Genomic DNA, 23,754 nt, shown 5'->3' with positions numbered 1-23,754 from the left:
TCTGGGTTTCCATCCTCCTTGGAAATGGGGAGGGGCCACCGGACTCTGCCACCTCCACCAGGATGGTAGGGGTGCTGGTGGGTGAGGGAAGGGCAGGATGAAGGGGCACAGGGCAGGCACTTAGGAGGGGTCCCATGCGGTACCCTGAGCTCAGCCCCTTACTTGTTCCTGCAAAGATGACCGGTGTGGCCACACCACGCCTCTTGCCAGGTCCCACAGCTCCAGGGCGGGAGGTGTTTCCATGGCTGCGGAAGAGGCGGCCATTTCGGAAGACGAGCAGTTGCAGGGTGCAGTCTGGGGGCACTGGGGGTGCCAGGGCAGCCGGAAGGGACGAGAACAGACTGGGCGGCAGCTGGATAGAGGCCAGGGCCACGCTGTTCTGGGGGGGACAACGGAGTTCCTCAGAGACACCAAGATCCCCTGGGACTCTGATGTCTTCCTCCTGCCTCCCCTAACTCCTCTCCCGGTCCAGCCTCCTCTCACGTCATCCACCCCCACCAGGCACCTGCATCTCGGCACCTCCCCTCGTAGTATCCTCCGTGCCCCAGTGCCCACCTTGATGTGGAAAGATGACAGAGAAATGTTGGGCCTCCCGGTGGTACAGCGGAAGCGGAGCTGCTGATCCGCCAGGGGCTCCAGCTCGGGAGAGGGGTTCTGGCCAAGGCCTGTGGGCCGGGTGCCGGGCCCACCTGCCTCCCTCCTTTGGAAGGCTGTGCAGGTCAGGCCCACATAGCTGTGCGGCTTGATGAGGTAGGCCTCCAGTGCCACATTCCTCGAGTTCTAGGGACAGGGAACTTGTCACCCATCCCTCTGATACACAGCAGCCCTGCTTTGGCCTTCTCCTGCCTGAGACTGCAATCCCTGCCTGCAGATCTGCTCAGGCCCTGTCCCTCTACCCTGGACTCCTCACTGTCTCCTCCAGGCCTGACCAGTCTTACGTCTGTCATGGAGTCTCCCCAGCCCTGGGCCATGGTGCCTTCTTCCTCCTAAGCCCTTCCTCCCACTCATTCATGCCCCACCTTGTATCTCGTGCCCCTTTTAACACGGACTAGTTCTGCTTCTCCAGCTAAGTTCCTGTATTCCTGAAGGTATCAACACAATATCTTTTTTTTTCTTAAAACATTTTTTTTTTTTTTAAAGCACAATATCTTGCACGTAGAAGGTGCTCTGCTATGGTTGTTAATTGATTCACAACCCACCATTGGAAATGTCACCCTCATCTCAGGGGAAAGAGGTCTCCATTACTCAACACTCCACCATAGTGCTTTCCCCCTACAACTTAGTTCCCCACCACAACGTCATGCGTAACTTCTCCAGTGTCACTGGCCTCCCTCTCTTTGCACTGTCCCTGACTGCTCAGGATCTGATGCCACACGACTGGGAATCTGGTCCAGTTAGGTGTTCATGGCAGGTGCACAGCTGGAGGGCTTGCTGCCTGAGAGAGAAGCGTTTCCCTCCTGGATGACTCTAGGTTCCCTCCCAGTGTCAGGCCCCCCAGGAGCTCCCTCCCCAGCTGACCCACATTACCACGGAGATGTGCTGGGCATGGGGGCTCAAGGCAGCCCCCCCAATGCGCTCTAGGGCACCCACGATGCCGCTGCAGGCCTTGTCCTCCCGCTGGGCCAGCCACAGCAAGTGCTCATCTACCAGCATCAGGTTGCTGGCCATGTCCACCATCACTTCCACCAGCTGGGGGGCAGGGCAGGGAGTCACTAAGGCATGAGTGAGGTTTGGGACCCAGGGGCTGGGGTGTGAGAGACTTGAGCAAATGGGGAGCAGGAGGTTTCCAGGGGCCCTAGAGGCCTGGTTGAATCTTACCTCTTTGATCTGGTCGACATAACCCAAAAATTTCTGGATCATCTGAGCCACATAAACTACATCCATCATGTCCGAGAAGCTGGCAGCCTCAGCCGTGTACACTCGCAGCTGGTGGGCCAGGGTCAGTGCGTTGGAGGCGTTGATGGGCATCTGGGAGTGTTAGGGAAAGACAGGGGATAGTCCAGTCCTTCTCCTTTTTCCCGAGAAGTGCCCCTAGGGGCCCCTCCTCTGTGCTAATGCTTAGGGTACAGTGCCTGAGGAGAGGGGTCTAGCCCACCGGCTGGGTCTAATCAAGGTAGAACACACGCATAAGGAGTGAGCTCATCAGGACTCAGGGCAACCCACTTCTAGTGCCACTGGCCCAAGGACAATGGATGACTCATTCTGTCCTTGCTTTCCCCCTTAAGATGGCCTGGCTGTGTTGGGGGATGAAGATGCTTGGGGTTGCTTGCACTTCTGAGTATGGCCTTGGGGGTCTGAATCCCCTAGAGAAGGAAAGCTGTATAAGAGCGAGAGCTCCTCACGGTGCACACCCAAGGAGCAGAGGAGCAGTTGTGAGGCTTCTCCCCTCCCCAGTCCCTGGAACCAGAGCTGAGGGGGTGCCCCCCACCCCCTGTCCTGGCCTCACCAGCACGAATGTGTAGAGCACCCGGGTAATGTCGTTGGTGTACAGACAGTGAGAGTAGTCCCCTGGCTCCCAGCGGCCAGCTCGGTCACACCGGCGGGAGGCCCGGGTGCCAGGGGCACCCCCACTCAGGGGCACCGAGGTGAAGGGATACTGCAGGCAGGATTGGTAGGCTGTGATGCCAGCCAGAGTTCGAGGCCACCTGGGGGCAGAGGCAGGAGTTGCCAATGACCCAGGCCCCTCAAGGCAAGGGCTCCCACCCCTGCCCTTAGAATTGTGATGCCAGACCCCTTGAGAGAAGAATCCAGAAGAGTGGTTTGGGGCTGGCCTTCAAGGGGTTCCCAAGTTCCACCTTCTTTCTACTGTATTTGTACTGCTAGTGCTGTTGTTGGTGCTATGGGGGCTGGACTCCAAGTCCCGAGTTCAAGTCACTTATCCTTTTTGGGTCTATTCTCAGCTGTACAATAGGGAGAATCATACCTCCTTCCTAACTGAGAGGGCAGTTGGGATACTGAATATAATATTCAAGTGAAAGAGCTTTGTAAACTATTAATACACTTTTTTGTTCTGCACCACACATTTCAGATGGTGGTTATAACCGCAAAGATGAGGTCTCCTAATACAACACCAGGACTTGGAGCTGAATGAATAAAGGAAGTGTTTTCTCCATCTTAGAGTGGATGGGGAGACCCTGGTCACTTGTGGTCTCAGATGTAAGAGGTGGGATGGGGTGGGGGGCTGGGTCCAGAAGGTGTTTGGGTCTCTGGGGCAGCAGAGCACACCGAACCTGAAGTCCCCTCGGTTGTTGGCGACACGCTCAGCTGGGCAGTAGGAGGCAGAGGTCTCCAGCACCACAATCTCCACCTTCTTGCTGGTGTTGCCCTGGACCGTGGACACGGAGCACTCCCATTCGCCTGAGGCCCCCACACCGATGTGAGACAGGGTCAGCTCACTGCAGGCGGGCGGGCAGGGCTGGCTTGGTGAGGCACTGGGGGGCCATGCCACCCCCCCAGTGCCCCTAGTCTGGCCACCCACAGGTGCCCTGCCCCAGGATGTGTAGGATGAGCTTCGGTGTTCTTTATTCTTTAATTGAGTGAGAGTTACAAGTACATACTCCTTTAATTTTGATTGGCCTTGTGATAATGTTTTCCTGAGCTTCACTTGCCCCATCTTTATCATGGAGATACTACCTCTCTTACAAGTCTATTGGAGAGATTAAGTCTGATAACATAGGTGAGAGCCATTTTAGTAAAAGCTCTAAAGAAATGTCAGATATAATCATTTTTTCTATCAGGCATTTAATTTCTACCCCTTACCCAGACCACTGACTTAGTCCTGAATTTCCATGAGCACACATACACACATGCGCACTCTTACACAGCTGGCATACTCCCAGGAAGGTGTCTGGGCAGAGCTCCTTTAGGGGTGGAAATGGTGCTGCGGCCACCTCCGGCCCTGGCTGGGAAGGGGCAGTGGGGCCTGTACCTGGTGATGAAGGTGCAGTCGTGAATGAGGCTCTCAGCCAGGAGGATGCCGGCCTGCTCATCGCCCTCCACGGGGGCCCGGTTGTGGTACCAGCGTATGCGGGTGTCATTGCCCAGGTAACTGGCAGAGCACTGGAAGGGCAGGCGGTCGCCCTGGAACACCACTTGGCGTAGGGATGGGATGAGGTGGTGCGTGTGTAGCTCCAGGGCCCCCTCTGTGGGAGACAGGAGCAGCGGGGCCTGAGTGCGCAGGTGTGTGCACCTGCACCAGGGTGGGAGAGTCCAGGAGGGGCAGGGCCAGGCCTCCTCTGTCTGGGGGCTGGGGAAGGAAAGGGGGCGGGAGAAAGTCTCCAGAGACAGGAGCACCAGAGAGCAGCAGGAGAGTTTTGGACAAACAAGTAAAAGTGCACCTTTCCACATCACATCTCACCCCAGATGAAAACATAAAGCAGCAGGCCCAAAAGAAGTTTAGAAAAGCTGCTGGAAGACAACCCCCAGTGGGATCTGAGGGAAAGGATGCTTCAGAGAACATGCCCATCACCTAGTAACACTTCAGGCAGAGGGGCCTTGAGCCAGCCAGGTCCTTCAGAGGACTTTGGGCCCCAAGGGGTGGGCAGGATCTCTGGCAGGTGTGCAGGGTGAGGATTTGCTCACCACAGCGTAGCTGAGCCTCCTGGAGGCTGCCCAGGGCCTGGGCGTGCAGGGCACTGGGGTAGGCACAGAGTGTGCGTTCGGACAGCTGCAGGGAGTGATTCCGGGCCCAGGATGGCAGCCAGCGCAGGCGGCAGTCACAAGTCAAGAACTCAGTGCCGAAGTCCCTGCAGAGTGGGTAGAGAGGCCATGGAAGTAGAGTGTGGGCTCACGGAGTGGAGATGGAGCCCCACGAAGGGACTGAGGCTGGAGAGGGCAAACTTAGGTATGTGTGCACCAGCCCAGCAATCATGGGAAGGCAAATATGGTGGAGTCTCAGCCACTGTCTGTCCTGCCTACTCATGAGGCTGGCCACTGTGGTTGTGCCCGGGTGTCTCCCTCCTGGGCAGAGGAACAAAGCAGGGGTCTGAGTCCTTGGGCTGGGAAAAGATACTCACACAAGCTTAAGGGCTGGCAGCTCATCAAAGACCCCAGGTTGCAGACTGGAGAAGATGTTTCCAGATATGTTTCTGCAGGGGGCAGGGAACAGTGAGCCAGATCTTAGGGTCTCCTGGTGCCAGAGAGGGGAAGGGGGAGTGAAGGGCATGCAGGGACCTGTAAGGGTTTGGAGCTGTCTTCCTCCTCCCAAACCATCCTTTGGTGTGAGCCTTCCCGCTCCCCTCTCCCCTTACTTACAGTCGGAGAAGCCTGGGGAGGCCTTGGAAGGTCTCAGAGGTGAGACAGCCAATCCGGTTGTTGGAGAGATCTCTAGAAAGGTACACACACAACCTCAGCAAGCCGGCTCCGTGGTAGCACACAGATCTGCTTGTGAGGGACACACAAGTGTGGTTGGGGCTTATGTGGAAAGCAGAGTGAAAAAGGAGATGAGGTTGGGGTTTGAAATTTCTGCCCCCAGCCAATATGGGTGGGTGAGAAGAAGGGACAGTGAGGGTAAGCAGGAGGGGTGGTTGCTCATGGGCTCCATGGGACCTTGTCCAGGGATAAGGGGAGGGCTGGGAGGTTTGGGGGGGCAGGACATGCCACTCACAAGCGCTTCAGCTCCCCCAGGCCTAGGAAGGCACCGGGCTGCACAGTACTGATGACGTTACTCCTCAGGTCCCTGTGGGAGGAAAGTGGGGAGGCCTCATACCTCCTGCTCTGGGGGCCACGCTGTCACCAGAAGTATTGGGACTCAGTTTTCTCCTAAATCACCTCTCCTTAGCACTGGCTGCAAAGTTGGATGAAGGACCCTGACCCTCAGACAGGTTTCTGCAGCCTTCCTGCCTGACATAAGGGGCACTTGGTCAGAAAGACTGCAGCGAGGATGTAAATTCCAAGAGAGGGCATGAAAGGGCCTCAGATGAGGAAGCTGGAAGTGGAACAGTGAACAAGAAGTGGTTTGAGCCTGGGACTCAGATTTGGGAGGCCTTGGTTCCACCTCTGAGCTGCCCTGAGTATCTCACAAGGCGGTTGTAAGAATCATTTCAAAGTGGGTGTTACAGTCTTTTGTAAATTACGAAAGTTAAAATCTTCAGCCTGGCTGTTAGGAGGCATTTTTATGGCTATCTTGGGAATCTCTCCATTTGACAATGAGGAAATAGGTCAGGCATTGGGTTGATGATCACATGGATGCTGACCTGGTCTCAGGGTCCCAGACTCCAAGGCAGGGCTATAAATCACCTAACCCGGCCCTTCAGGGCGGAGGTTTGCTCACGGTCCTGCACCTGCTTCCCCCCAAGGTCTCCTAGGAGCCCAAAAAGCTGAGAGGAGGTGGAAAGGGAAGTAACACTCAGGGCTGAGCTCCAGCAGGTCACAGGATGGAAGATGGTGGAGCCTCTGCCACTCCCCAGGCCAGACTGAGGCAGGGGGCTCTTGGCTCTCCCTGACAAAGCCTCAGGGACATATCTGGATTATGGACAGGAGGGGGTTAACTGAGTCAGCTCCCTGCTGGGAGAAGAGGAAATGGGTGTCCGGGATGGGGAGGTACCATCCCACCAGGGGGCCTGTTTTTGCACTGAGAGTCCCAGTTGGGGACATAAACACAGACACACAGACACACACACACACAAACACACACACACACACACACACACACACACACATAGAGGGAGGGAGGGAGGGAGGGAGGGAGGGAGGGAGGGAGGGAGGGAGGGAGGGAGGGAGGGAGCACGTGAGCAAGCGTGCAATGGAACACCCTGCTCAGCCCTGCCCATGGTCAGGGGTCCTCATACCTCAGCTCTGTCTCATACCGAGGGCTCAGCCAGCCTCCATAACCCTGAGTCCCCTTGGGAAAGAAGGGAAAGCCACCAGAAGGGGCTAGTTTCCCAGAGGGATGGCTTCCATACCCAGATGTGCCGGGAGGTGCCCCAGGCCCAGCACACGCAGGGAATGTGCAAGTACACAGGCCCTAGAACACTCCCACAGCGCGGGGACTGGAGAGGGCTGGGTGAGTGCCCCGCCGGCCCAGGGTTGCCCTTCCTGCCTGCCACCCCCCTTTTGCTGCCCAGATCCCCGCCTTCACTGCTCCCCCTCCGATGCTGTTCCAGCATGTGCCCCCTGGCCCCTGTTGGGGTCTGGCCATTCTCAGGGCTCTGTATCCCACCCCCATGCGGGGGACAGGCAGAGGGAAACACATTCCTCATTGTGTCACTTCCCTTCATGGGCTGCCAAGGGGCTGGGCTGCAGCCCCCCGCCCCTGCCCTCTAGCTTGCGCGTGTTTATTCCCATTTCCTCCCCGGCCTCCCTGAGAACCCCCACCCCGCCCGCCCCACTGATGCTCTGCAGATGGGAGCAAGGCGGCCTGCTCACCCCAGCGCTTTCCTGCCCTGGGCTTCCTGCAGCCCAGCCAAGCGGGGCCTACTGTGAAAGGGTTGCTTCCACCAACTGCTGGCACCCCTTCCTCCTTGCAGAGTGGCTTCCTGGGTGACCAAGGCAGCCCCTCAAGTACCCTTGGGAGCTGGCCTGCTTGTCCAGACCAGCCAGTCCTGGGTCCTCTCTTGAAGGGCACAGGTCAGGGGCTGCTCACTGGGCTGAGCTCTGACAGCCCGATGGGGTGGAGTCCCCACACAGCAGCTGACTCCTGGTCCCTGGTCCCCAAGCAGCTGTTGGGCCTGCCCTCCCTAGCAGATGGAGGGTATGCTATGATAGAACTTGGGTATTTTTCAGACCTATGAGGCCCTTGTAGGCTGGTGGTTCTGCACCTTTCTTGCTTAGCACATCCTTTTGAAAATCTGATGATGGCTATGGACTCCTGCCCCAGAAAAATGCATACATCCGACATTGAGCATATGACTTCAGGGGCTTGTGGAACCCAAGTTATGAACCCCTGCCCTGGATTGTCTAATCTGGTCCCTTCATTTCTTAGATGAGGTCATGAGGACCCACAGATGTTTCTGTGATGTGGGATCTCCAGTCCTTCTCTGCTTCCACAGAGCTGTGGTATTGGAACCTGGAGGAGGTGTCCCAGATGGATGGAGCCTCCCCTCCCCCATACCTCTTGCCCAACCCAGACCAGGCTCCCTTGACTTAGCACACCCCTCTCCCTCTATCTATGTCAATATGGAGGAGAAAGACACCCCACCCCCACTATGGCAGAAGTGTGTGTGGGGGGGTAGATTCCTGGGAGCAAATCATACCCTATACCCTTCTTGGGAAAACAGAAGCTCAGGAAGCTGAATGTGCAAGAGTCTGTGTGCAAGCACACACAACAAAACAGTGGATTGATAAGTTTGATTTAATAAAAAATTAAACCTTTTGCTCTTTAAAGGACACCATTAAGAAAGTGAAAGATGCCCTGTAGAAGAGAGAAAATATTTCCATAAATCATATGCCTGATAAGGGACTTCTATCCAGAATTTATAAAGAACTCTTAACAGCTCAGTTATAAAAAAGACAAATAACCCAGCTGAAAAAAATGGGCAAAGGATTTGAATAGACATACAGAGGACACACGAACGACCAATTAATACATGAAAAGGCGCTCAACACAGTTAGCCATTAGGGAAATGCAAATCAAAACCGCAACAAGATGCCACATCCAACAAAAAATACAGACAACAGCAAATAGTGATACACATGTGGAGAGACTGGGGCAGGGGTATAAATGGTGCAGCCACTTTGGAAAACAGTATGGTAGCTGGAGTAACCATGTGACCCAGCAATTCCACTCCTAGGTGGCTATCCAAGAGAAGCGAACACACACCCACACAAAAAAACCTGTACAGGATTGTCCATAGTAACATTATTTCCAATAAGCCAAAAAGTGGAAAAACCTCAAATGTCTATCAACTGATAAATGAATAAACAAAAATGTGCTAGTCACACAAGGAATATTTTTCGGCCATAAAAATGAAGTGCTGATACATGCTATCATGTGAATGAGCCTTGAAAACATTATGCTAAGTGAAAGAATCCAGTTACAAAAGACCACATAATCCCATTTATATGAAACGTCCAGAACAGGCAAATCTACGCAGACAGAAAGTAGATTAGTGGTTGCTTAGGGCTGGGAAATAGGGAGTGACTGCTAATGCTTCAAGGTTGGAGGGTGATGAAAATGTTCTAAAATTAGATTATGATGATTGCACAACTGTGTAAATACACTAAAAACCATTGGGTTGTGCAGTTTAAATGGGCGAACTTTATGGTTTGTAAATTACATCTCACTAAGGTTGTCAAAAGAGAGCATGTGAGTGTGTATGACAGAGTGTGCGTGTGTGTGTGCGTGTGTGTGCGCGTGTGTGTGCGTGTGTGTGCGTGCGTGTGTGTGTGCGCGTGTGTGCGTGTCTGTGTGTGTGCGTGTGTGCGTGCGCGCGCGTGTGTGTGCGTGTGTGCGCGTGTGTGTGCGTGTCTGTGTGTGTGTGCGTGTGTGCGTGTGTGTGTGCGTGTGTGCGCGTGTGTGTGCGTGTCTGTGTGTGTGTGCGTGTGTGTGTGTGTGCGTGTGTGTGTGTGTGCGCGTGTGTGTGCGTGTCTGTGTGTGTGTGCGTGTGTGTGTGTGTGTGTGTGTGTGTGTGTGTACCACGTTTGGACAGGGCGGGGCAGCACAAAGCTGGCTCCCGGCAGACCTCCCTGCTTGTAGGTTTGGAAACCAAATTACTGGTTCGGAGGCCGCAGAGCAGCCTTCCCTGTGCTCTCCAGGACTTCCAGGGTTCATTAGAAAGCGGGGCTGGCTGAGAAGGGGGTTAAACACCCCCGCAGGTACAGCGGCTGTCTGGGGGGAGGAGGGGGAGAGGTTCTGGTGGCCGGGAGGAAATCCCAGATGGTCCCGGCCTCCCTCCGCCCCCAAGCCCAGGGCCCCTCTCATCTCTGATATCATCCAACAGGTATTTATTGAGCACATACCCTGTGCCAGGCGTTGGAGCTACGGCAGCAAGAGGCTGTCCCCGAGCCCACCGGCCTCCCTCCGCGGCCTTCAGCTGCGCGGAGCCCAGGGCAGCCTCCCGGCCGCATTCCTCCCCAGTGTGTGTGTGTGTGTGGGGGGGGGGGGCAGAGGGGGGATGGGAAGGGGAGGAGGGACCGAGCCCCTTCGCCCCGCCTACAGATTAATGGAAACCACCTGGCTGGTGAGCGGCACTCCACCCCCAGACCCCACTTGCCACCATTCCCATGACCATCTGCTTCTAATGAGAGCCCCATCCCCCTGCATACCAGCCCCCCGGGCTTATTAATCTCATTAGGCAATGACAAATCATCCCGGGGCTGAGCAGGCTCCCGCCCCAGGCCCTTTCCTCCAGGCGCCGGCCTCGGGGCGGTGTCCACACAGGCCTCGCTCGCTCTCCCGGGCTCGCTTCCGCGCCCCCTCCCGGGGCTGGCTGCCCTGTGGCCCACTTGGTCCCGGTTCTCAGTGTGATGGGGCACCCCCGGGGCCCTGGGAAGCCTGATGGTGGCCTGCTCCCTGTGGAATGGGCTTGGTGGGAGATCTGGGCAGAGATGCGAGGCCTCGGGGACTTTCAGCACCTCCATTTCATCTGCATGACTGCCTGCTCAGCGCTGGGGACTCTGGACAAACCCAGGCAAGGGCAATGAAGGGGCGCAATGGCAACGAAGGGGCGTATAACATCTTGCAACTTGGAACTCTTCCGAGGGGAAGGGAACTGCCATTTACTGACTGAAAGCCCACGCTGTCCCGGGCTCTCTTCCTAGAGAAACTCCTCCATTCCCATGACAACCTGTCAGGGGAACATGCACTGTCCCATTTTCCAGGGGAAAAGCCCGAGGCTTGGACAGGCACCTGAAAGGTAAACGGCAGAGGCATGATTCAATCCCAGGCCCCTTTTTACTGCACAGTAAGCTCTGTGCCCTTTCATAGCCTGCCTAACCCCATGCCAGCAACAAACAGGCTTGTCCACGCTGAGGGGTGGTGGAATACAGAGAGGGGGGCCTCACCCTTGTCTGGGCCCTTCTGTACACTTCTTGGGCTGGCCATGAACTGCCTCTGCTGGACCTTGTTTCAGGTTTTCTTGTCCACAGGGCCTGGCTGATAAAGGTGTGTCTCCTGTATCCCCACCCTCACCCCCAACCTCTCTGGAGCATGGGTACTCCCATGGGATCAACTCGGACCCATTCCCACTCCTCACCCTTTCTGTCTCCTCCCCAGCCTAGGGTCTTGCATTGCAAACCAGGGACCATAAAGACCTGTTCCCCCCACAGGCTTACATCGGATCCATTCTCAGAGGCCAGAGTGGTGCTCGGCACAGGGAGGCAATACCAGCATTTTCTGGAGCAGCCCAGACCTACCGCTTCAGTTATTAGACTAGGCCCCAACCCTCCTACGGGACTTGCTGCTATGGACTGTGGGATGTTAAGCGCCACGGGCTCGGCTGCCCAAGCCTGGAGGTCTCAGCGTGACAGGACAGAGAGATCAGTGTTTCCTGGCACCAACTGCACGCCAGGCCACGGCGTCTCTTTTGTGATGAATAGGCCCACAGTCTACGGGTCATCTGGTCCACTGGTTCCCAACCCCAGATGAGAATTGCCTGCATACCTTGTAAGAAATTCCCAGGCCCCTTCCAACCTGATGAATTAGCATCTGCGGGAGTGGAGGCCCAGACCCCATCCCACCTCTGGGGTAGTGAGAGAGTAGTTGTGATGATTAGTTTTGTGTCCACTAGGCCAGGCTATAGCATCCAGTAACTTAATCAAACACTAATCTAGGTGTTGTGTAGGCATTTTGTAGATTTGGTTAACATGTATGATCACTTGACTTTAAATAAAGGAGATTACCTTTGATAATATGGGTGGGCCTCATCCAATCAGTTGAAGGCTTTAATAGCAAAAGCTGAGGTTTCCCGGAAGAGAAATTCTGTCTCAAGACTGGAGCATCAACTCCTGCCTGACTTTCCAGCTTGCAGGTCTGCCCTACAGATTTTGGATTTGTCAGCCCCCATATCACGTGAACCATTTCCTTAAAATAAATTTCTTTATAAAGAAATAAAATAAGATAATTTCTTTATATGTTATGTAAAGATACACACACATACATCTCTGATTGGTTCTATTTCTCTGGAGAATCCTGACTGATACAATAGTGATCAACCAGGCTGGAGACCCTGAGGCCTCCAGACCCTGCACTGCCTTTTCATCCCTGGGAAGCGTGGGCATCTGCTGAACACAGTGCCTCCCTCTGCCCAGAGGCCTCCCCTCCTTTGGAATGACCAGCCACATCACTTTGCTTTATGATCTCTTCCTTCATATGCAGTACTTCACACACACACACACACACACACACACACACACACACACACACACAGGATCACAGAATTTTAAATCCATAATGCACCTTACAAATCACCCTGTCCCCACCTCCCTTTTTACAGATGAGGAAACTGAGGACCCAAACCTGGCACCCACCCCTGCATCTCTCTGACCTCATCTCTGACCACTTCCTAGTCACAATGCCTTCCTGTTCCCTAGACTCACCAGGCATTGTCTGGACTTGAGGGCCTTGCCAACTGCCAATCTATCTAGCCTCCAGATTCCTCCTGATTCTTCTGCCCCTTGAGTTTCAGGCTCAGTCACCTTGTCAGCGACGCCTTTCTTGACCTCACTACATAACAGAGCACCTCCCCCATATTGCTTTCTATCCTGCTTCATTTTTCTTTGTAGCACTTATTATACATATTATACATTTATTTGCTATTTTCTGGGTCCCATCAGTAGCAGGTAAGTTCCATAAGGGCAGGCACTTGGTCTATTGTGCTCACTCCTAATGCCTAGAAGAGATTGGCACATAAATAAAGGAAATTTGTGATCTATAAATGAATAATAAAATATAATAAATAAAGGGAGCTCAATAAAGTTCTCTGGAATGAATGACCAGAATGATTCCTAACAGAGCAGGGGCTCAAACTCAGGACCTTGACTTTTCACTCAAGTGCTCGTTCTCATGCTCAGCACCCCTTCCACCTCATAGGACTCAGGATTTAGTCATAGCTCTTTGACTATTCTCCCACTTTTCTCTGATTGCCTCCCACGCTTTGCATGCACCTGTTATGTGGTGACCAGAGTCACAGTGCTGGGGAGGAGTCCAATTCAATATGTTGGCATGGGGGGGGAAGAAAAGGGCCAACTTTTCTTCTTCATCAGAAGATCTACCCTCATGAGATTGAAGGGTGAGGAGGAGGCAGACCTAGTGGGCCTCTGACTGATAAATCGAGGGGGTAAAGACGGGAAGATGGCAGTGAGCACACAAGAGGCTCAGAGAGGTGATTGCTCATGTTAAGGAGAAGGGAGAACATCTCTGGGTGGTGAATGGCCCTTGTGGGGCAAAGCAAAGGGCTGGAGAGGCAGCTGTGGTTTGTCTTCCTCCCAAAGATCCTGGAAGGAGAGTCTGGTTTCCTGCCAGTCAGCCCTCTAAGACCATGCTTGGGCTGAGCATAGGAATCAGAGCTCCGAAATGTTAACTGCATTGAGAAGATAAAACCTGCCCAAGGAGACGTTAAATAGCAGCTTGGTGGCAGCTCTTTCCACTTGCCTGGACCACCCAGTTTGTGAGATGCAGAACAGACGATCAGAGGGACCTGGTCACAGAGCTGTGTTGACACCAAAGTTAACATCCCAAGACCCCCTCCCACCCCCAGTATGCCCCAGATCAGACAGAACGTGCTCTGCCTCCCCACCCCCACTAACCAAGCCAGGCCATCAGGCTTTCCTCACCGAATGGGGAGAGGGGTTGGAGGAGAGGCTTTCCCTTCCCCTGTGAAGTGGGTGTAATAGAGACAACCTCATAAGGTTGTCGTGGTTAAAGATCTAAATTCCTTGCCACATAGATACTGCATCTCTATTTCCCTTGAAATTTCCAGCCTTCACGGATCCTTCCTTTGGACTTGATGTAAACCCATCCTACTTCATTCTAATACACATGGCATTGTCTGTGGTTTCCACTAGACTGTAAGTTCTTTGGGTCTGTGGGAGCAGGCTTCTGCTTTATTCTTTTGTATCTTCCATCACATCCACCCAAGCCTTTTAGGCAAAATGGTACTAGAGGGGCAGGGACCCTGTCGGAGGACTTGGAAATGCCCAGCAGGGTGGGAGCAAAGACAGGAGAGAGGGGGTTGGAGGAGGCAGAGATGGAAGGGGGGGAGTTCAGTCTCCAGGAAGGATGGGAGGCCCAGGTCTTCTGTGGAGGAGACGGGACCCAAAGCTGCTGCACAGGCTGTGGATCCTGGAGCGTGCCAACTCAACAGGGAACTGAGAGGGGGTTGGTTCAAGCCCTCATTTGGCAGGTTAAGTGACTTGCCCATGACCGAATCCAGTCCCCAACTCTGGGACGAAGTTTCTTTTAGGGTAGCAGGGCCCTCCTGAACCCAAAGCCAGGCTGCCTGGGTCTGCAGGGCAGCCTGAGGACACTGCTGCTGCAGCTCTAACCCAGGGTGGAGGGGTGTGGGGTACAGGGAGAGTTGGATGTGATCACTATCCCCACCCTAAGTCCAGGGCTCTGGCCCCTTGGGGCTTTGTTTGTTGATTTGTTTTTAGGGAAGGAGGAAAGAGGGCTAAGTCACACTAAATCCTGTCTCAGCCTTTTCTTTATGCTGGGCCCCCCAGCTGGGAGGAGGCGGAGGCTTCTGGCCAGCTAAGGGGCTCAGCCCTCATAGCTAATTGCTCATTAAAGAGCATTAATGGGCTTCCCATAGCCCATCCCTGCCTAGAGCAGCAAGGTTTCTCTACTCCTCTCTGCTGTTACTAACCCCTCTCTGCCTCCTAGCTGGTAGTCCAGTCCCGGGCAGGGTCCCAGAGGGTCTGACTCTTGGCCAGCAGGTTCTGGGGTTGTGGGGTCCCTCAGCAACCAGTGTTCCTTATCCTCCGTGAACTAAGTTCTTGCCCATGACCACCGTCCCCCACCTCCACCCCACCTCACCCCAGCACTTACAACTTCTCCAGCAGGGACAGTCCCAAGAAGGATCCATTCCGGAGCCCAGTGATCTTGTTGTTGCTCAAGAGCCTGAAGGAAGAGAGAGAACACGGATAGGAGAATGTGCTGTTACAGGCTGGAAAATGTGGATGGAGTGGGGAGCCAGTTTCACAATTACAGCCCTGTTGCATTCTGTATAAATGGTGCCGCCTAAAGTTGTGCAAGGCAGCGAACCCACCATCAGCTCCAAGAGTCAGCAGACTGGTCAACCTACTGAGCCCCAAATCAGGCATTTCACCTGCACTGGGTCTCCCCATGGCCTGGGTCTGACTTAGGGCTCTGTATGCAGGTGGGTTGAGTAGGTGTGAAGTTGTAATGCTCCTTTACACCTTGGAACCTCAGGGTCCAGCCCACAGTGCCCCCTTCCAGCCCTCCACAGCTCTGCCTGGCCCAAGCCCTCAACCCAATATCCTAAGGACAGTGGTGGGAAGAATGGCCAGGATTGGGTCAGGGCTCTAGCAGGTGGAAAAGGAAGCCCAGCGGGTGTGGAAGCAGATGGGAGGAGCTGCCCATCCTTGGGGTCTCCAACACTTTCTCAGTGAGCTGAGGATCTCACCAGAAGGGGACACTCACAGCCCTGAAGGGGCCCTAATTCAGAGGGCCTGAGTGCCTGTGCCTCCCTAAACCTGTCCGCAGTCTTAATAGAAAATGGATAGAGCTCTGGGCTTCCCCCAGCCCTCAGCCTTTCGCCCATTCCCAGCTGTTTATTTATTCGTTTGTATTTAGGGGAGGGGGAAAGGAGCCCCAAGCCAACAGTCTGAACCCACTTGGCCCACCCACTCAGCCTTTCTCCGCCAGGCTCCCCTCTGGGAGGAGGGAGTTCCAGACTAGCCAAAGGGCTCATCCCTTGAGTTAATTGCTTATTAAATGTTTTAATGAGTCTCTCCACCCAAACTCTTGCCTTCCCTGGTCTGAGGCAAAGGGTTTTCCCTGGTCTGAGGCAAAAGGTTTTCCTTCTTTTTTAAAAAAATATATCTTTTATGATTTCAGAGAGAGTAAGGGAGAGGGAGAGAGATAGATAGAAACATCAATGATGAGAGAGTCATTGATCAGCTGCCCCCTGCAGGGCCCTGACTGGGGATTGAGCCAGCAGCCTGGGTATGTGCCCCGACTGGGAATCGAACCTCAATCTCCTGGATCCTAGGTCGACGCTCAACTGCTGAGCCATGCCAGGTCAGGTGGGTTTCCCTTCTTTGCTCTTACTGGTGAACCTGGGAAGGCCAGAGGTACAGGCCTCAGGACTTCTCTTGAGTGGGCAGCCTCTGAACTGGACAGTAAGGGAGAGGGCAGGGGCTAGGGACCAGGCACAAGAGGAGCTGTCAAAGAGTTCTGCCCTAAAGCTCCCTGGAAGTGGGTGGGTGAATATGCCAATAGGCAGTGAGAGGATCCCAGGCATCTGACATTCCATCTACTCCACGTTCAAGAGGCTCGTGGAGAGCAGACAATGGCCAGGATGGAGGCAAGAGTGGAAGGTTCTGGGTCAATGGGAAGGGGTGGAGACCTCATCTCCTTCCTCCTCCGCCCCTCTCCAAATAGACCCTTCCTGCCCGTCTAGTCCCCACCTAACACCTAAGGTCCCTCAAACATTGGCATTTCCCAGTTGCGCCTGAAGGGTGACTATGTGGCAGAGTTCGGGGAGATTTGGGGGGGGAGGGAATGCTGGGTTTCCAAAATGCTTCTCACATACACACACACACACACACACACACACACACATTGTATGAGCAGTTAGAACTTTCATGAACTCCTTTATTCTCATTTTATGGATTAGGATAGTTTTATTTCACATTATACATGGTGGTGGTAAATCATAAATAGTCCTGTCAGTTCTAAATGCCTCTAATGGCCTCATTCAGGCCCTAGTGGGGTTAGGGTGGCCCCCTCGGTGGTGATTGGCTTTTGATGGGTGACTTTTAAATCAAAGCCTGCCTCAGACCTGGCTGGGTAGCTCAGTTGGTTAGAGCATTGTCCCAATATGCCAAGGTTGCGGTTCAATCCCCAGTCTGGGTACATACAACAATCAACCAATGAATGGGTAAATAAGTGGAACAACAAATCAGTCTCTAAAATCAACAAAAATTTTTTAAAAGTCTGCCTCACCTCATCTCCAGTTCATTCCCTCTGTACACCCCCAGAGTGTGAGCTTCAGAAGTTACATTAAAAGCTGGAGAAGGCAAGAAGACCCCTCAGTATCCTTAGGAATGTCAGGGAGTGGTCCTGAAATGTCAGGAAGAAGGTGGGAAAAGGGCATCCCTTTCAGCCTCCCCCCAGCCCTAGGAGTCTCTCCCGAGGATTGCCCCCTCCCTGGGTTCCTGGGAAGGCAAGAGGATGGAGATGCTGATGGGGGTGGGGGCAAATCAGAGAGGCGGGGGTTATAAAAAGATAGAGGAACAGGGCTGCCAGATTATCACAGCCCCATCTATTAATTGGGAGGCCTAAGAACATTATTACTCAAATTTGGGTGGCATAGGGACCTGTCAGAGGGAGGGAAAAAGTATCTTATTTCCTGGGAAAACATCTGAGAATTCCAACCCAAGAAACATTGACTTTAGAAATGAAAATCTTATCATATGAAAATACCTTCTAATAAAAAATTATCTGCAAAAGATTTTTTAAAAGATCATTGAATGGAAAACAGAATATTTAAAAATTCTCCAACTCCCACATCCCCGAGATTAAAACCTGGGATCCTAGTTTGAGAACCTTGTCCAGACAGGTCTAGAGGTGCTGCTGGGGGGAAAGCACCCACATTCTCCAGACTTTTCTGTCTTTAACCCTTGAACTCCAAATTAACCCAGAGCTCACCAATAGAAGTACAATGCAATATGTAATCTGCTGTATATGTAATTTAAAATGTTCAAGTAGCTACATTTTAAAAAAGTTAAAAATTAAATTTCAATATTTCATTTCATCCACATATCCAAAATGTTATTATTTCAACATATAATTAGTAAACAGAATTACTGAGATATTTTCCTTTTTTTTTTTTTACTAAGTCTTCAGAATCTGGCTTGTATGCTCGTCCTACAGCACATCTCAGTGAAGACCAGCCACATCACAAGTGCTCAGGAGCACGAGCAACTAGTGACTTGTGCGTGTGCCTGGGTGCTGTGGGAGCAGAGCACAGGATCAGGGACCAGCCCCTGAGGCAGGCGGGGGCCAGCCTCTGGCCCAGGACAGCTCATCTCTTGCGTCCTACCCTCTCCACCCTGAACTGAGATCCCCTGCAGGCCAGGGCCCTCCACTCTCTCTGAGGCAGCCTCCTTTGTGCTGGGGAGGAAAGGGCAGAATGGGGTGCTCAGCTGCAGCCCACACTTCCAGCTTGGCTAGCTCGGTGCAAAGTCCAGGCCTGAAAATCTTGAAATGAGATTTTCTTTTTCGTTGCAGAGAACATTTCCCTGATCCCCCACCCTCTAAGCCACTCACAAAAGCAGGGTCACCAGGCAAAGAGCACTTCATCTTTCTCCAATGGGCCCCTTTCTTGTCACCTTTCCAGCTCTTGGACAGACATCAACATGATTCAAGCCCCTAGATACCCAGAATTGGATCTTCTGGCCTTAACAACCTAGATCGGGCTGAGGAAATTTTACTTTATACCCAGGTTATCCAGAGAATGGTCTCAATTATGATTGTTGGTTTATTTCTCTGGAGGTGCCCCCTGTGGGTCTGGTGAGGGAGGAGAGGGCAGTGATTTGGGTCTGACATTGTTATGGGCAGGTAGGAAGCTGGCAGTTACAGGGCTGCGAGTGGAGTAGATGAAAACACACACACACAGCCTTGCCCAATGGGGAGACAAATGTTCCTACCACGCTAGGCTGTCTCATGGGAGGAAGACAGGCAGGGCAGCCTCAACAATTGGGCAGGGTAGGAGGGAGCCTCAGCCCCAAGTGTTGCAAACATAGTGCCAGTCTTGGCTACATCTTAACAACCCCCTCACCCCAACTACTAGACAGACACTTCCTGGGCCTGCACCAGCCTCTGGCCCTGCAACAGCACAGGGAGCCAGCCAGGTGGGTTTCCTTCCCAACCACCAGCCCCACCTCACAGGCCTCTGACTCGCCTAGCCCAGCATCTTCAGCTTCTTTCTTCCCGCCTTCTCTCCCCATATTGACCACTCCATCAAATTTTCATAGGAAGGCAGCCAGTCCCTGGAGTCCCCTGTTCTCTAGCCTGGAGTCTGAAATCTGGCCAAGGAGAAGGGGCACACCGAGTCCATTTCAAAACTGTCTCCCAGCTAGGGTACTATTTTAGGGAACAGAAGCAAGCGGAGTTACCACTAATGAGGCTAGAGGCCAAGGGAGCGAGTGGCTGGCGTCTACAGGGAGGCCCTGTGGCCTCTGGGAAGCCACAGGAACTCACCAGATCCCAGCCTGACATCAAAGATGACCCTGTAGGGGTCATGTGGGCACTGCTCTGTGGGCCTGGGGCCAGCATATGTCTGAACCAAATGGCTCTCCCATGTGCTGGAAAAGTCATACATGTAAGACAACCCACCCCAACACAGAGATGCAAGGACTCCAGGTCTGGACACTAGGGATCTATGCTCTCTAGAGCCTGAGCCTGGAATGTAGGCTATCACCAAGGCCTTCTGGGCTGAGAAGGCCCCATCTCCAACACCTGCTACTGGCACCTCGGCAGTGTCTTAGGTAGACCATCGGTGAGGGGGAGGAAGGTGGTCTGCTTGCTGATACCAAAAAGGCCTCAGGCCCATAATCTACCCTGACCATCAAGGTGACACTGGAATCCCAGGCTCTCCCACAGGTACAGTGCCCAGAGCCTTTGAGCAATTCCAGGGCTCACAAAGATGTCTATAAACCTAAAAAAAAAGACCACTGCCTCTAAATATAAATGCTACAAAATTGAAGTCAATAAATGTTTAACTAATAATTACCAAATACATTATGTCAGTTAGTGATCATTGTTATATTTCATGAAGGATGACAGAGCATTTTGGAATGGATGATATGACAGTAGGGCCTCCAAAAACTCTGCTTTGACGGACGCCCTCCAGCAAAAGGCTACCCTCCTGTGGCTTCCCTTCCAGGCAGCCCTTCAGGTCCATTTATCTCGAGTGCAGGGGACATAAATGTTGGAGAGGACATTCAACACTCCTGTACTTTCCATGATCCTGTCTCTTGGCTGGAAGCCTTTCTAGCCAGCCCTCAACCCCTACTGGTTAGCAGAGATTCAGGTAGAGTCTAAGGTCAAGGTCAAGAGAGAAAATTGTCTCGAAATGGCTCCTGTGAATGGGGTTTTCTTGTCTCCTTTTCTCTGACTTACCCTCTCTACAAGGCACCCCATCCTGGTGGTGAGCAGGTGTTTGTGGTAGGTGACCAGTGTGCTTTGATGGGGATTTTTGGTCCCCAGCACCCTAGCTTGAGCACATGTAATCCAGTGTGCTGTGATCATTCACACCTAGGCATCCATTCATGTGTTCTTCAAACCTACACTAACACCTATTGTGTGAGACAGGGGTGTCTACTATCTTCCATGCATGGGAGGTGAAGGGAGATGTGTCAGACAGGATGGAATGTTTGTGCTCACCTGATTTGAGGAAGCTGGGAAGTTACTCCCAATCCATCCTCAATGCTTCCTCAGCATGTGGCCTTAAATCTCACCGCTGGGGAGCCAAACTTTTGCGTGGTGAGTTTTTCTTTTTAAATACAAGTAAACTTGAAAGGATCAATCTGTTATCAGTTTTTTATACATAAGTATAAATTAGCTCTAATCATTCCACCCCAGAAGTTCTCCTTGGGAGCCCTGTCATCTCATTGGTTAGAGTGGGAAGAGGCTGACTGGGCCAGGAGCCCTGGGGTCTGGCTAGGAGCTGTGTGACCTTGGGCAGGCCAGCCCCTCTCCTGGGGTTTTTTCCCTGTAAAAGAAGGGTCTGTACTGAAGACTCCTTATATTTGATGGCCTTTTCCATCCTGGATATGGAGACTCTGGGAGTCTGAAGTTTAGAGTTTCTGCCTCACTACACAGTTCCCAGCAGGCAAAGAGCCCTGGGGGGAGGGGGCTCTCAGACCTTCCCTTCCCAGCTGGGAGATGTCTGGCCCCTCAAGTTCAGGCTGGAACTCCCTCCTCAGGCTGCTCCCTCTCCCCCATTCCTGGCTCCTCTGTGACAGATTGGTTCCCCTGCCCCTCACCTGGCCCCATCCATCTTGCACACCCTTGCTCCCCCATCTGTCTCTCCCCACTCCCAGGGCGGGGAAAGATGGGTCCTGGGAGGCTGCACGGGTTAGCTAACTCCAGTTTCTCTGCTCCCCCACCCCTGTCACCCAGTCCTAAAAACAAAGGAATGTTCTGGAGTTTGGGAAGGATGCCCCCCTCCCTCAGGAGGGAGGAAGGGGAGGAGGCAGCCTTGTCCTGTCAGTGTCTGAGCTCTAAATAGAACAGAGCGGCTGGGCTGGGGGAATGAAAATAAACAGCCCCTCTTGAGCAGCCCCTTCCTAGCAGATACCGGATTTTCCTTCTGGTTCCTCAGCCCAGGGCCATTTCCCTCCTCTCTCCTCCCCTGCTCTCAGTCTGATCCCAGGGAGGCACAGGGCAGTCTCCATCTCAGGGTGATGGGGGAATGAGGGGTCCTGGTCCAGGCTGTGTGGCATTGGGGAACTTGCCTCCCCTCTCTGGGCTTTGGTGAGGAAAGCCCACTGAATGGAAGGCCAGGGATCAACTCAGAGGTGGCTGGAACATTTTCTCCCTCAGGAAAGGGTTCTTATCCCAATGACTCCCGTGTGGCATAGACTTAGAAACACTCTCTCCCTTTAAAAACATGACCCCAAATTTAAGGGTCAATTTCTGGTTAGGTTCAAATTACACTAGTTTTCCTGTGCCCTTGGGGAAATTCTCAGACTCACCCCCAGGGCTAAGGATTGCTGCCCCCACCCCAACACAAAGGGACGATCCACGGTAGCCAGCAGGAAGGGATTCCTAGGGGATCAAGGGTGGCTGGGTTCGGGTTGTCTGGGTTCTGAATAATTCAGGCCAAATAACCCATTCTGGGTCCTGGACCCACTGGGGGGCTGAATTATAGGTGTTGCCTTTGGAGCTCAGTGCAAGGCCTCTCCAGTCTCTTTGGTGCGATGAGGACTCAACCAGTGAACCCCAGAGGGCTCTGTTCTCCGCCCAGTGCTCGCCCTGAGATGGGCCCATGGACTCTGACATCCTGCATCTGAAGGGGGGCCCTAAGGGCAGGGGATCCCAAGACCTCCAGGAAGCCTCTGGCTGCCTCCAGCTCCTGTAGCAGGTAGGTGGGAAGAATGGGGGGCGCTTAGACTTCCTCTGGGCCCCTCATTTCAGACAGGCAGGGTCTCGGACCCCACACGGGGTGTTGCAGCTGAGACCTTGCACCACTGGAGGGTAAGGGAGTGCGTTCGAGTGTCCTGGCCTCCTCAAACCTCTGCTTCTTCCCTCTTCTCTTTCCTTCTTTCTCTTCACTCTCTCCCCCTCCCCCCTCCTCCCCTCACAAAAGCTCTCTGTACACAGCCACTTCCTCTGGCTGCTGTCTCTGAGCCCAGACCTTATGAGAACCATATGGGGGAAAGAGGCTGGAGGAGAAGGGGGTGGGGAAGCCAGCGTGGGCCCGCCCCTCCAGCCAGCATCATTTCACTCCCCTCAGGCTACGTGCATGGCGGCTGGCACACTTTGCCCCAACTCCTCTAACTGGATCCTGGTGGCTGGAGTGAGGGGCACTGAGGGGAGGGCTCAGTCCAGAGCTGGAGGTCCAGAGGGAGATCTGTGCTCGGGAACCACTTCCATTAGGCTGGAGCAAGCATCTGTGAAGAGGCCATGTAACCCCCCCCCACACACAGTGCTTCTGAAGACCACCAAACTCACTGCAAAAGGACCCAGCCATGGCTAGGCACATCTGTGTGGCAAATGCCCCTCTCCCCTATGTGGGCAGCCTATGTGGTGGCCAACCCATCCCCCCTCAACTGGGGGGCTGAATGGATGAGGGTTTGTTGGCTCTGGGGGAATCTGGAGTGACTTGTCCCATGTCTGGCTCCCTCCTCACCCAGCCTTGGAATGTTCCCAGGTCAAAAGGGCCTGGGTCCTGCTGGGAAGGAACTGGGTGTTGTAAAGCAGCTTTTGTGTCCATTGAGTCCCAAGTCCAGCCAGGTGAACAGAGTCCCTGACCTGAGAGGACCGCTAAGAGAACCTAACCAGCTAATCCTGAGGCTGCTGTCCGCTAGCTTGTGACTATTAGCAAGAGTCCCAACCTCCCCTGTCAGCCTCAACTTGCTCAGCTGTAAAATGTCTATGTAGGGGCTGGACTTGCTGATTTCTAAGGTCCTTTTCAGTGCAAAGGGTTTAGGAATTTATGACACTGGCTGGTGTCCTCTGAGGAGCTGCTCAGATGTCCTGGGATGTTCTCCTAGGAGGTTTCCTTCTGCACTCATCTATTATCAGTCCTTCCCTGGAATTCCTTATATTGCCCCCTCCCCCTCCATCTAACTGCCAGAGCTGAGAACCAGAGGGCAGGCCCATCAGCTGCTGCCCAGGGGTGGGTGGGGGGGCTCACAGTGGTCTGCATCTCCCTCCCACACCCAAGTTCTCCCTGTAATAAGCCACCCCCCATGAGACCTTCCCCCATAAAGGACAGGAGCATAAGTGCCCACAGCTGTCCTGCGGACTGGGCCTCGAGACTGGGGGTGGGGTGGGGTGGGACAGATGGATCAGGAAGGAAGCCAAGAGTTCTGCTTTCCTGGAAAACTTCGAATGAAAATCCATTAGAGGGGGGAGGAGAAGCAAAGGGTGGGGAGGGGGGGCACATAGTCTACAAAAACAGA

The 23,754-nt window shown here is 53.5% G+C and overlaps 1 protein-coding gene across 1 annotated transcript in view; it reads right to left on the bottom strand.

Annotated features, from left to right (window-relative positions):
* Positions 1-23,754, bottom strand: part of ADGRA2 (adhesion G protein-coupled receptor A2) — a 33,546-nt gene that overhangs the window by 6,630 nt on the left and 3,162 nt on the right. Inside the window, exons 2-13 of the mRNA XM_087814174.1 lie at positions 14,924-14,995; positions 5,606-5,677; positions 5,254-5,325; positions 5,016-5,087; positions 4,582-4,745; positions 3,929-4,142; positions 3,231-3,395; positions 2,447-2,645; positions 1,819-1,968; positions 1,528-1,689; positions 556-780; positions 163-379 (exon numbers count right to left, since the gene is read on the bottom strand). Coding sequence (XP_087670300.1) covers positions 163-379; positions 556-780; positions 1,528-1,689; positions 1,819-1,968; positions 2,447-2,645; positions 3,231-3,395; positions 3,929-4,142; positions 4,582-4,745; positions 5,016-5,087; positions 5,254-5,325; positions 5,606-5,677; positions 14,924-14,995 — 1,784 coding nt within the window. The remainder of the gene's footprint in view (positions 1-162; positions 380-555; positions 781-1,527; positions 1,690-1,818; positions 1,969-2,446; positions 2,646-3,230; positions 3,396-3,928; positions 4,143-4,581; positions 4,746-5,015; positions 5,088-5,253; positions 5,326-5,605; positions 5,678-14,923; positions 14,996-23,754) is intronic.

Source organism: Miniopterus natalensis, chromosome 2, assembly GCF_054644295.1.
Source record: "Miniopterus natalensis isolate mMinNat1 chromosome 2, mMinNat1.hap1, whole genome shotgun sequence".
NCBI classification, from domain to species: Eukaryota; Metazoa; Chordata; class Mammalia; order Chiroptera; family Miniopteridae; genus Miniopterus; species Miniopterus natalensis.
This window is presented reverse-complemented; position numbering and strand designations above follow the sequence as displayed.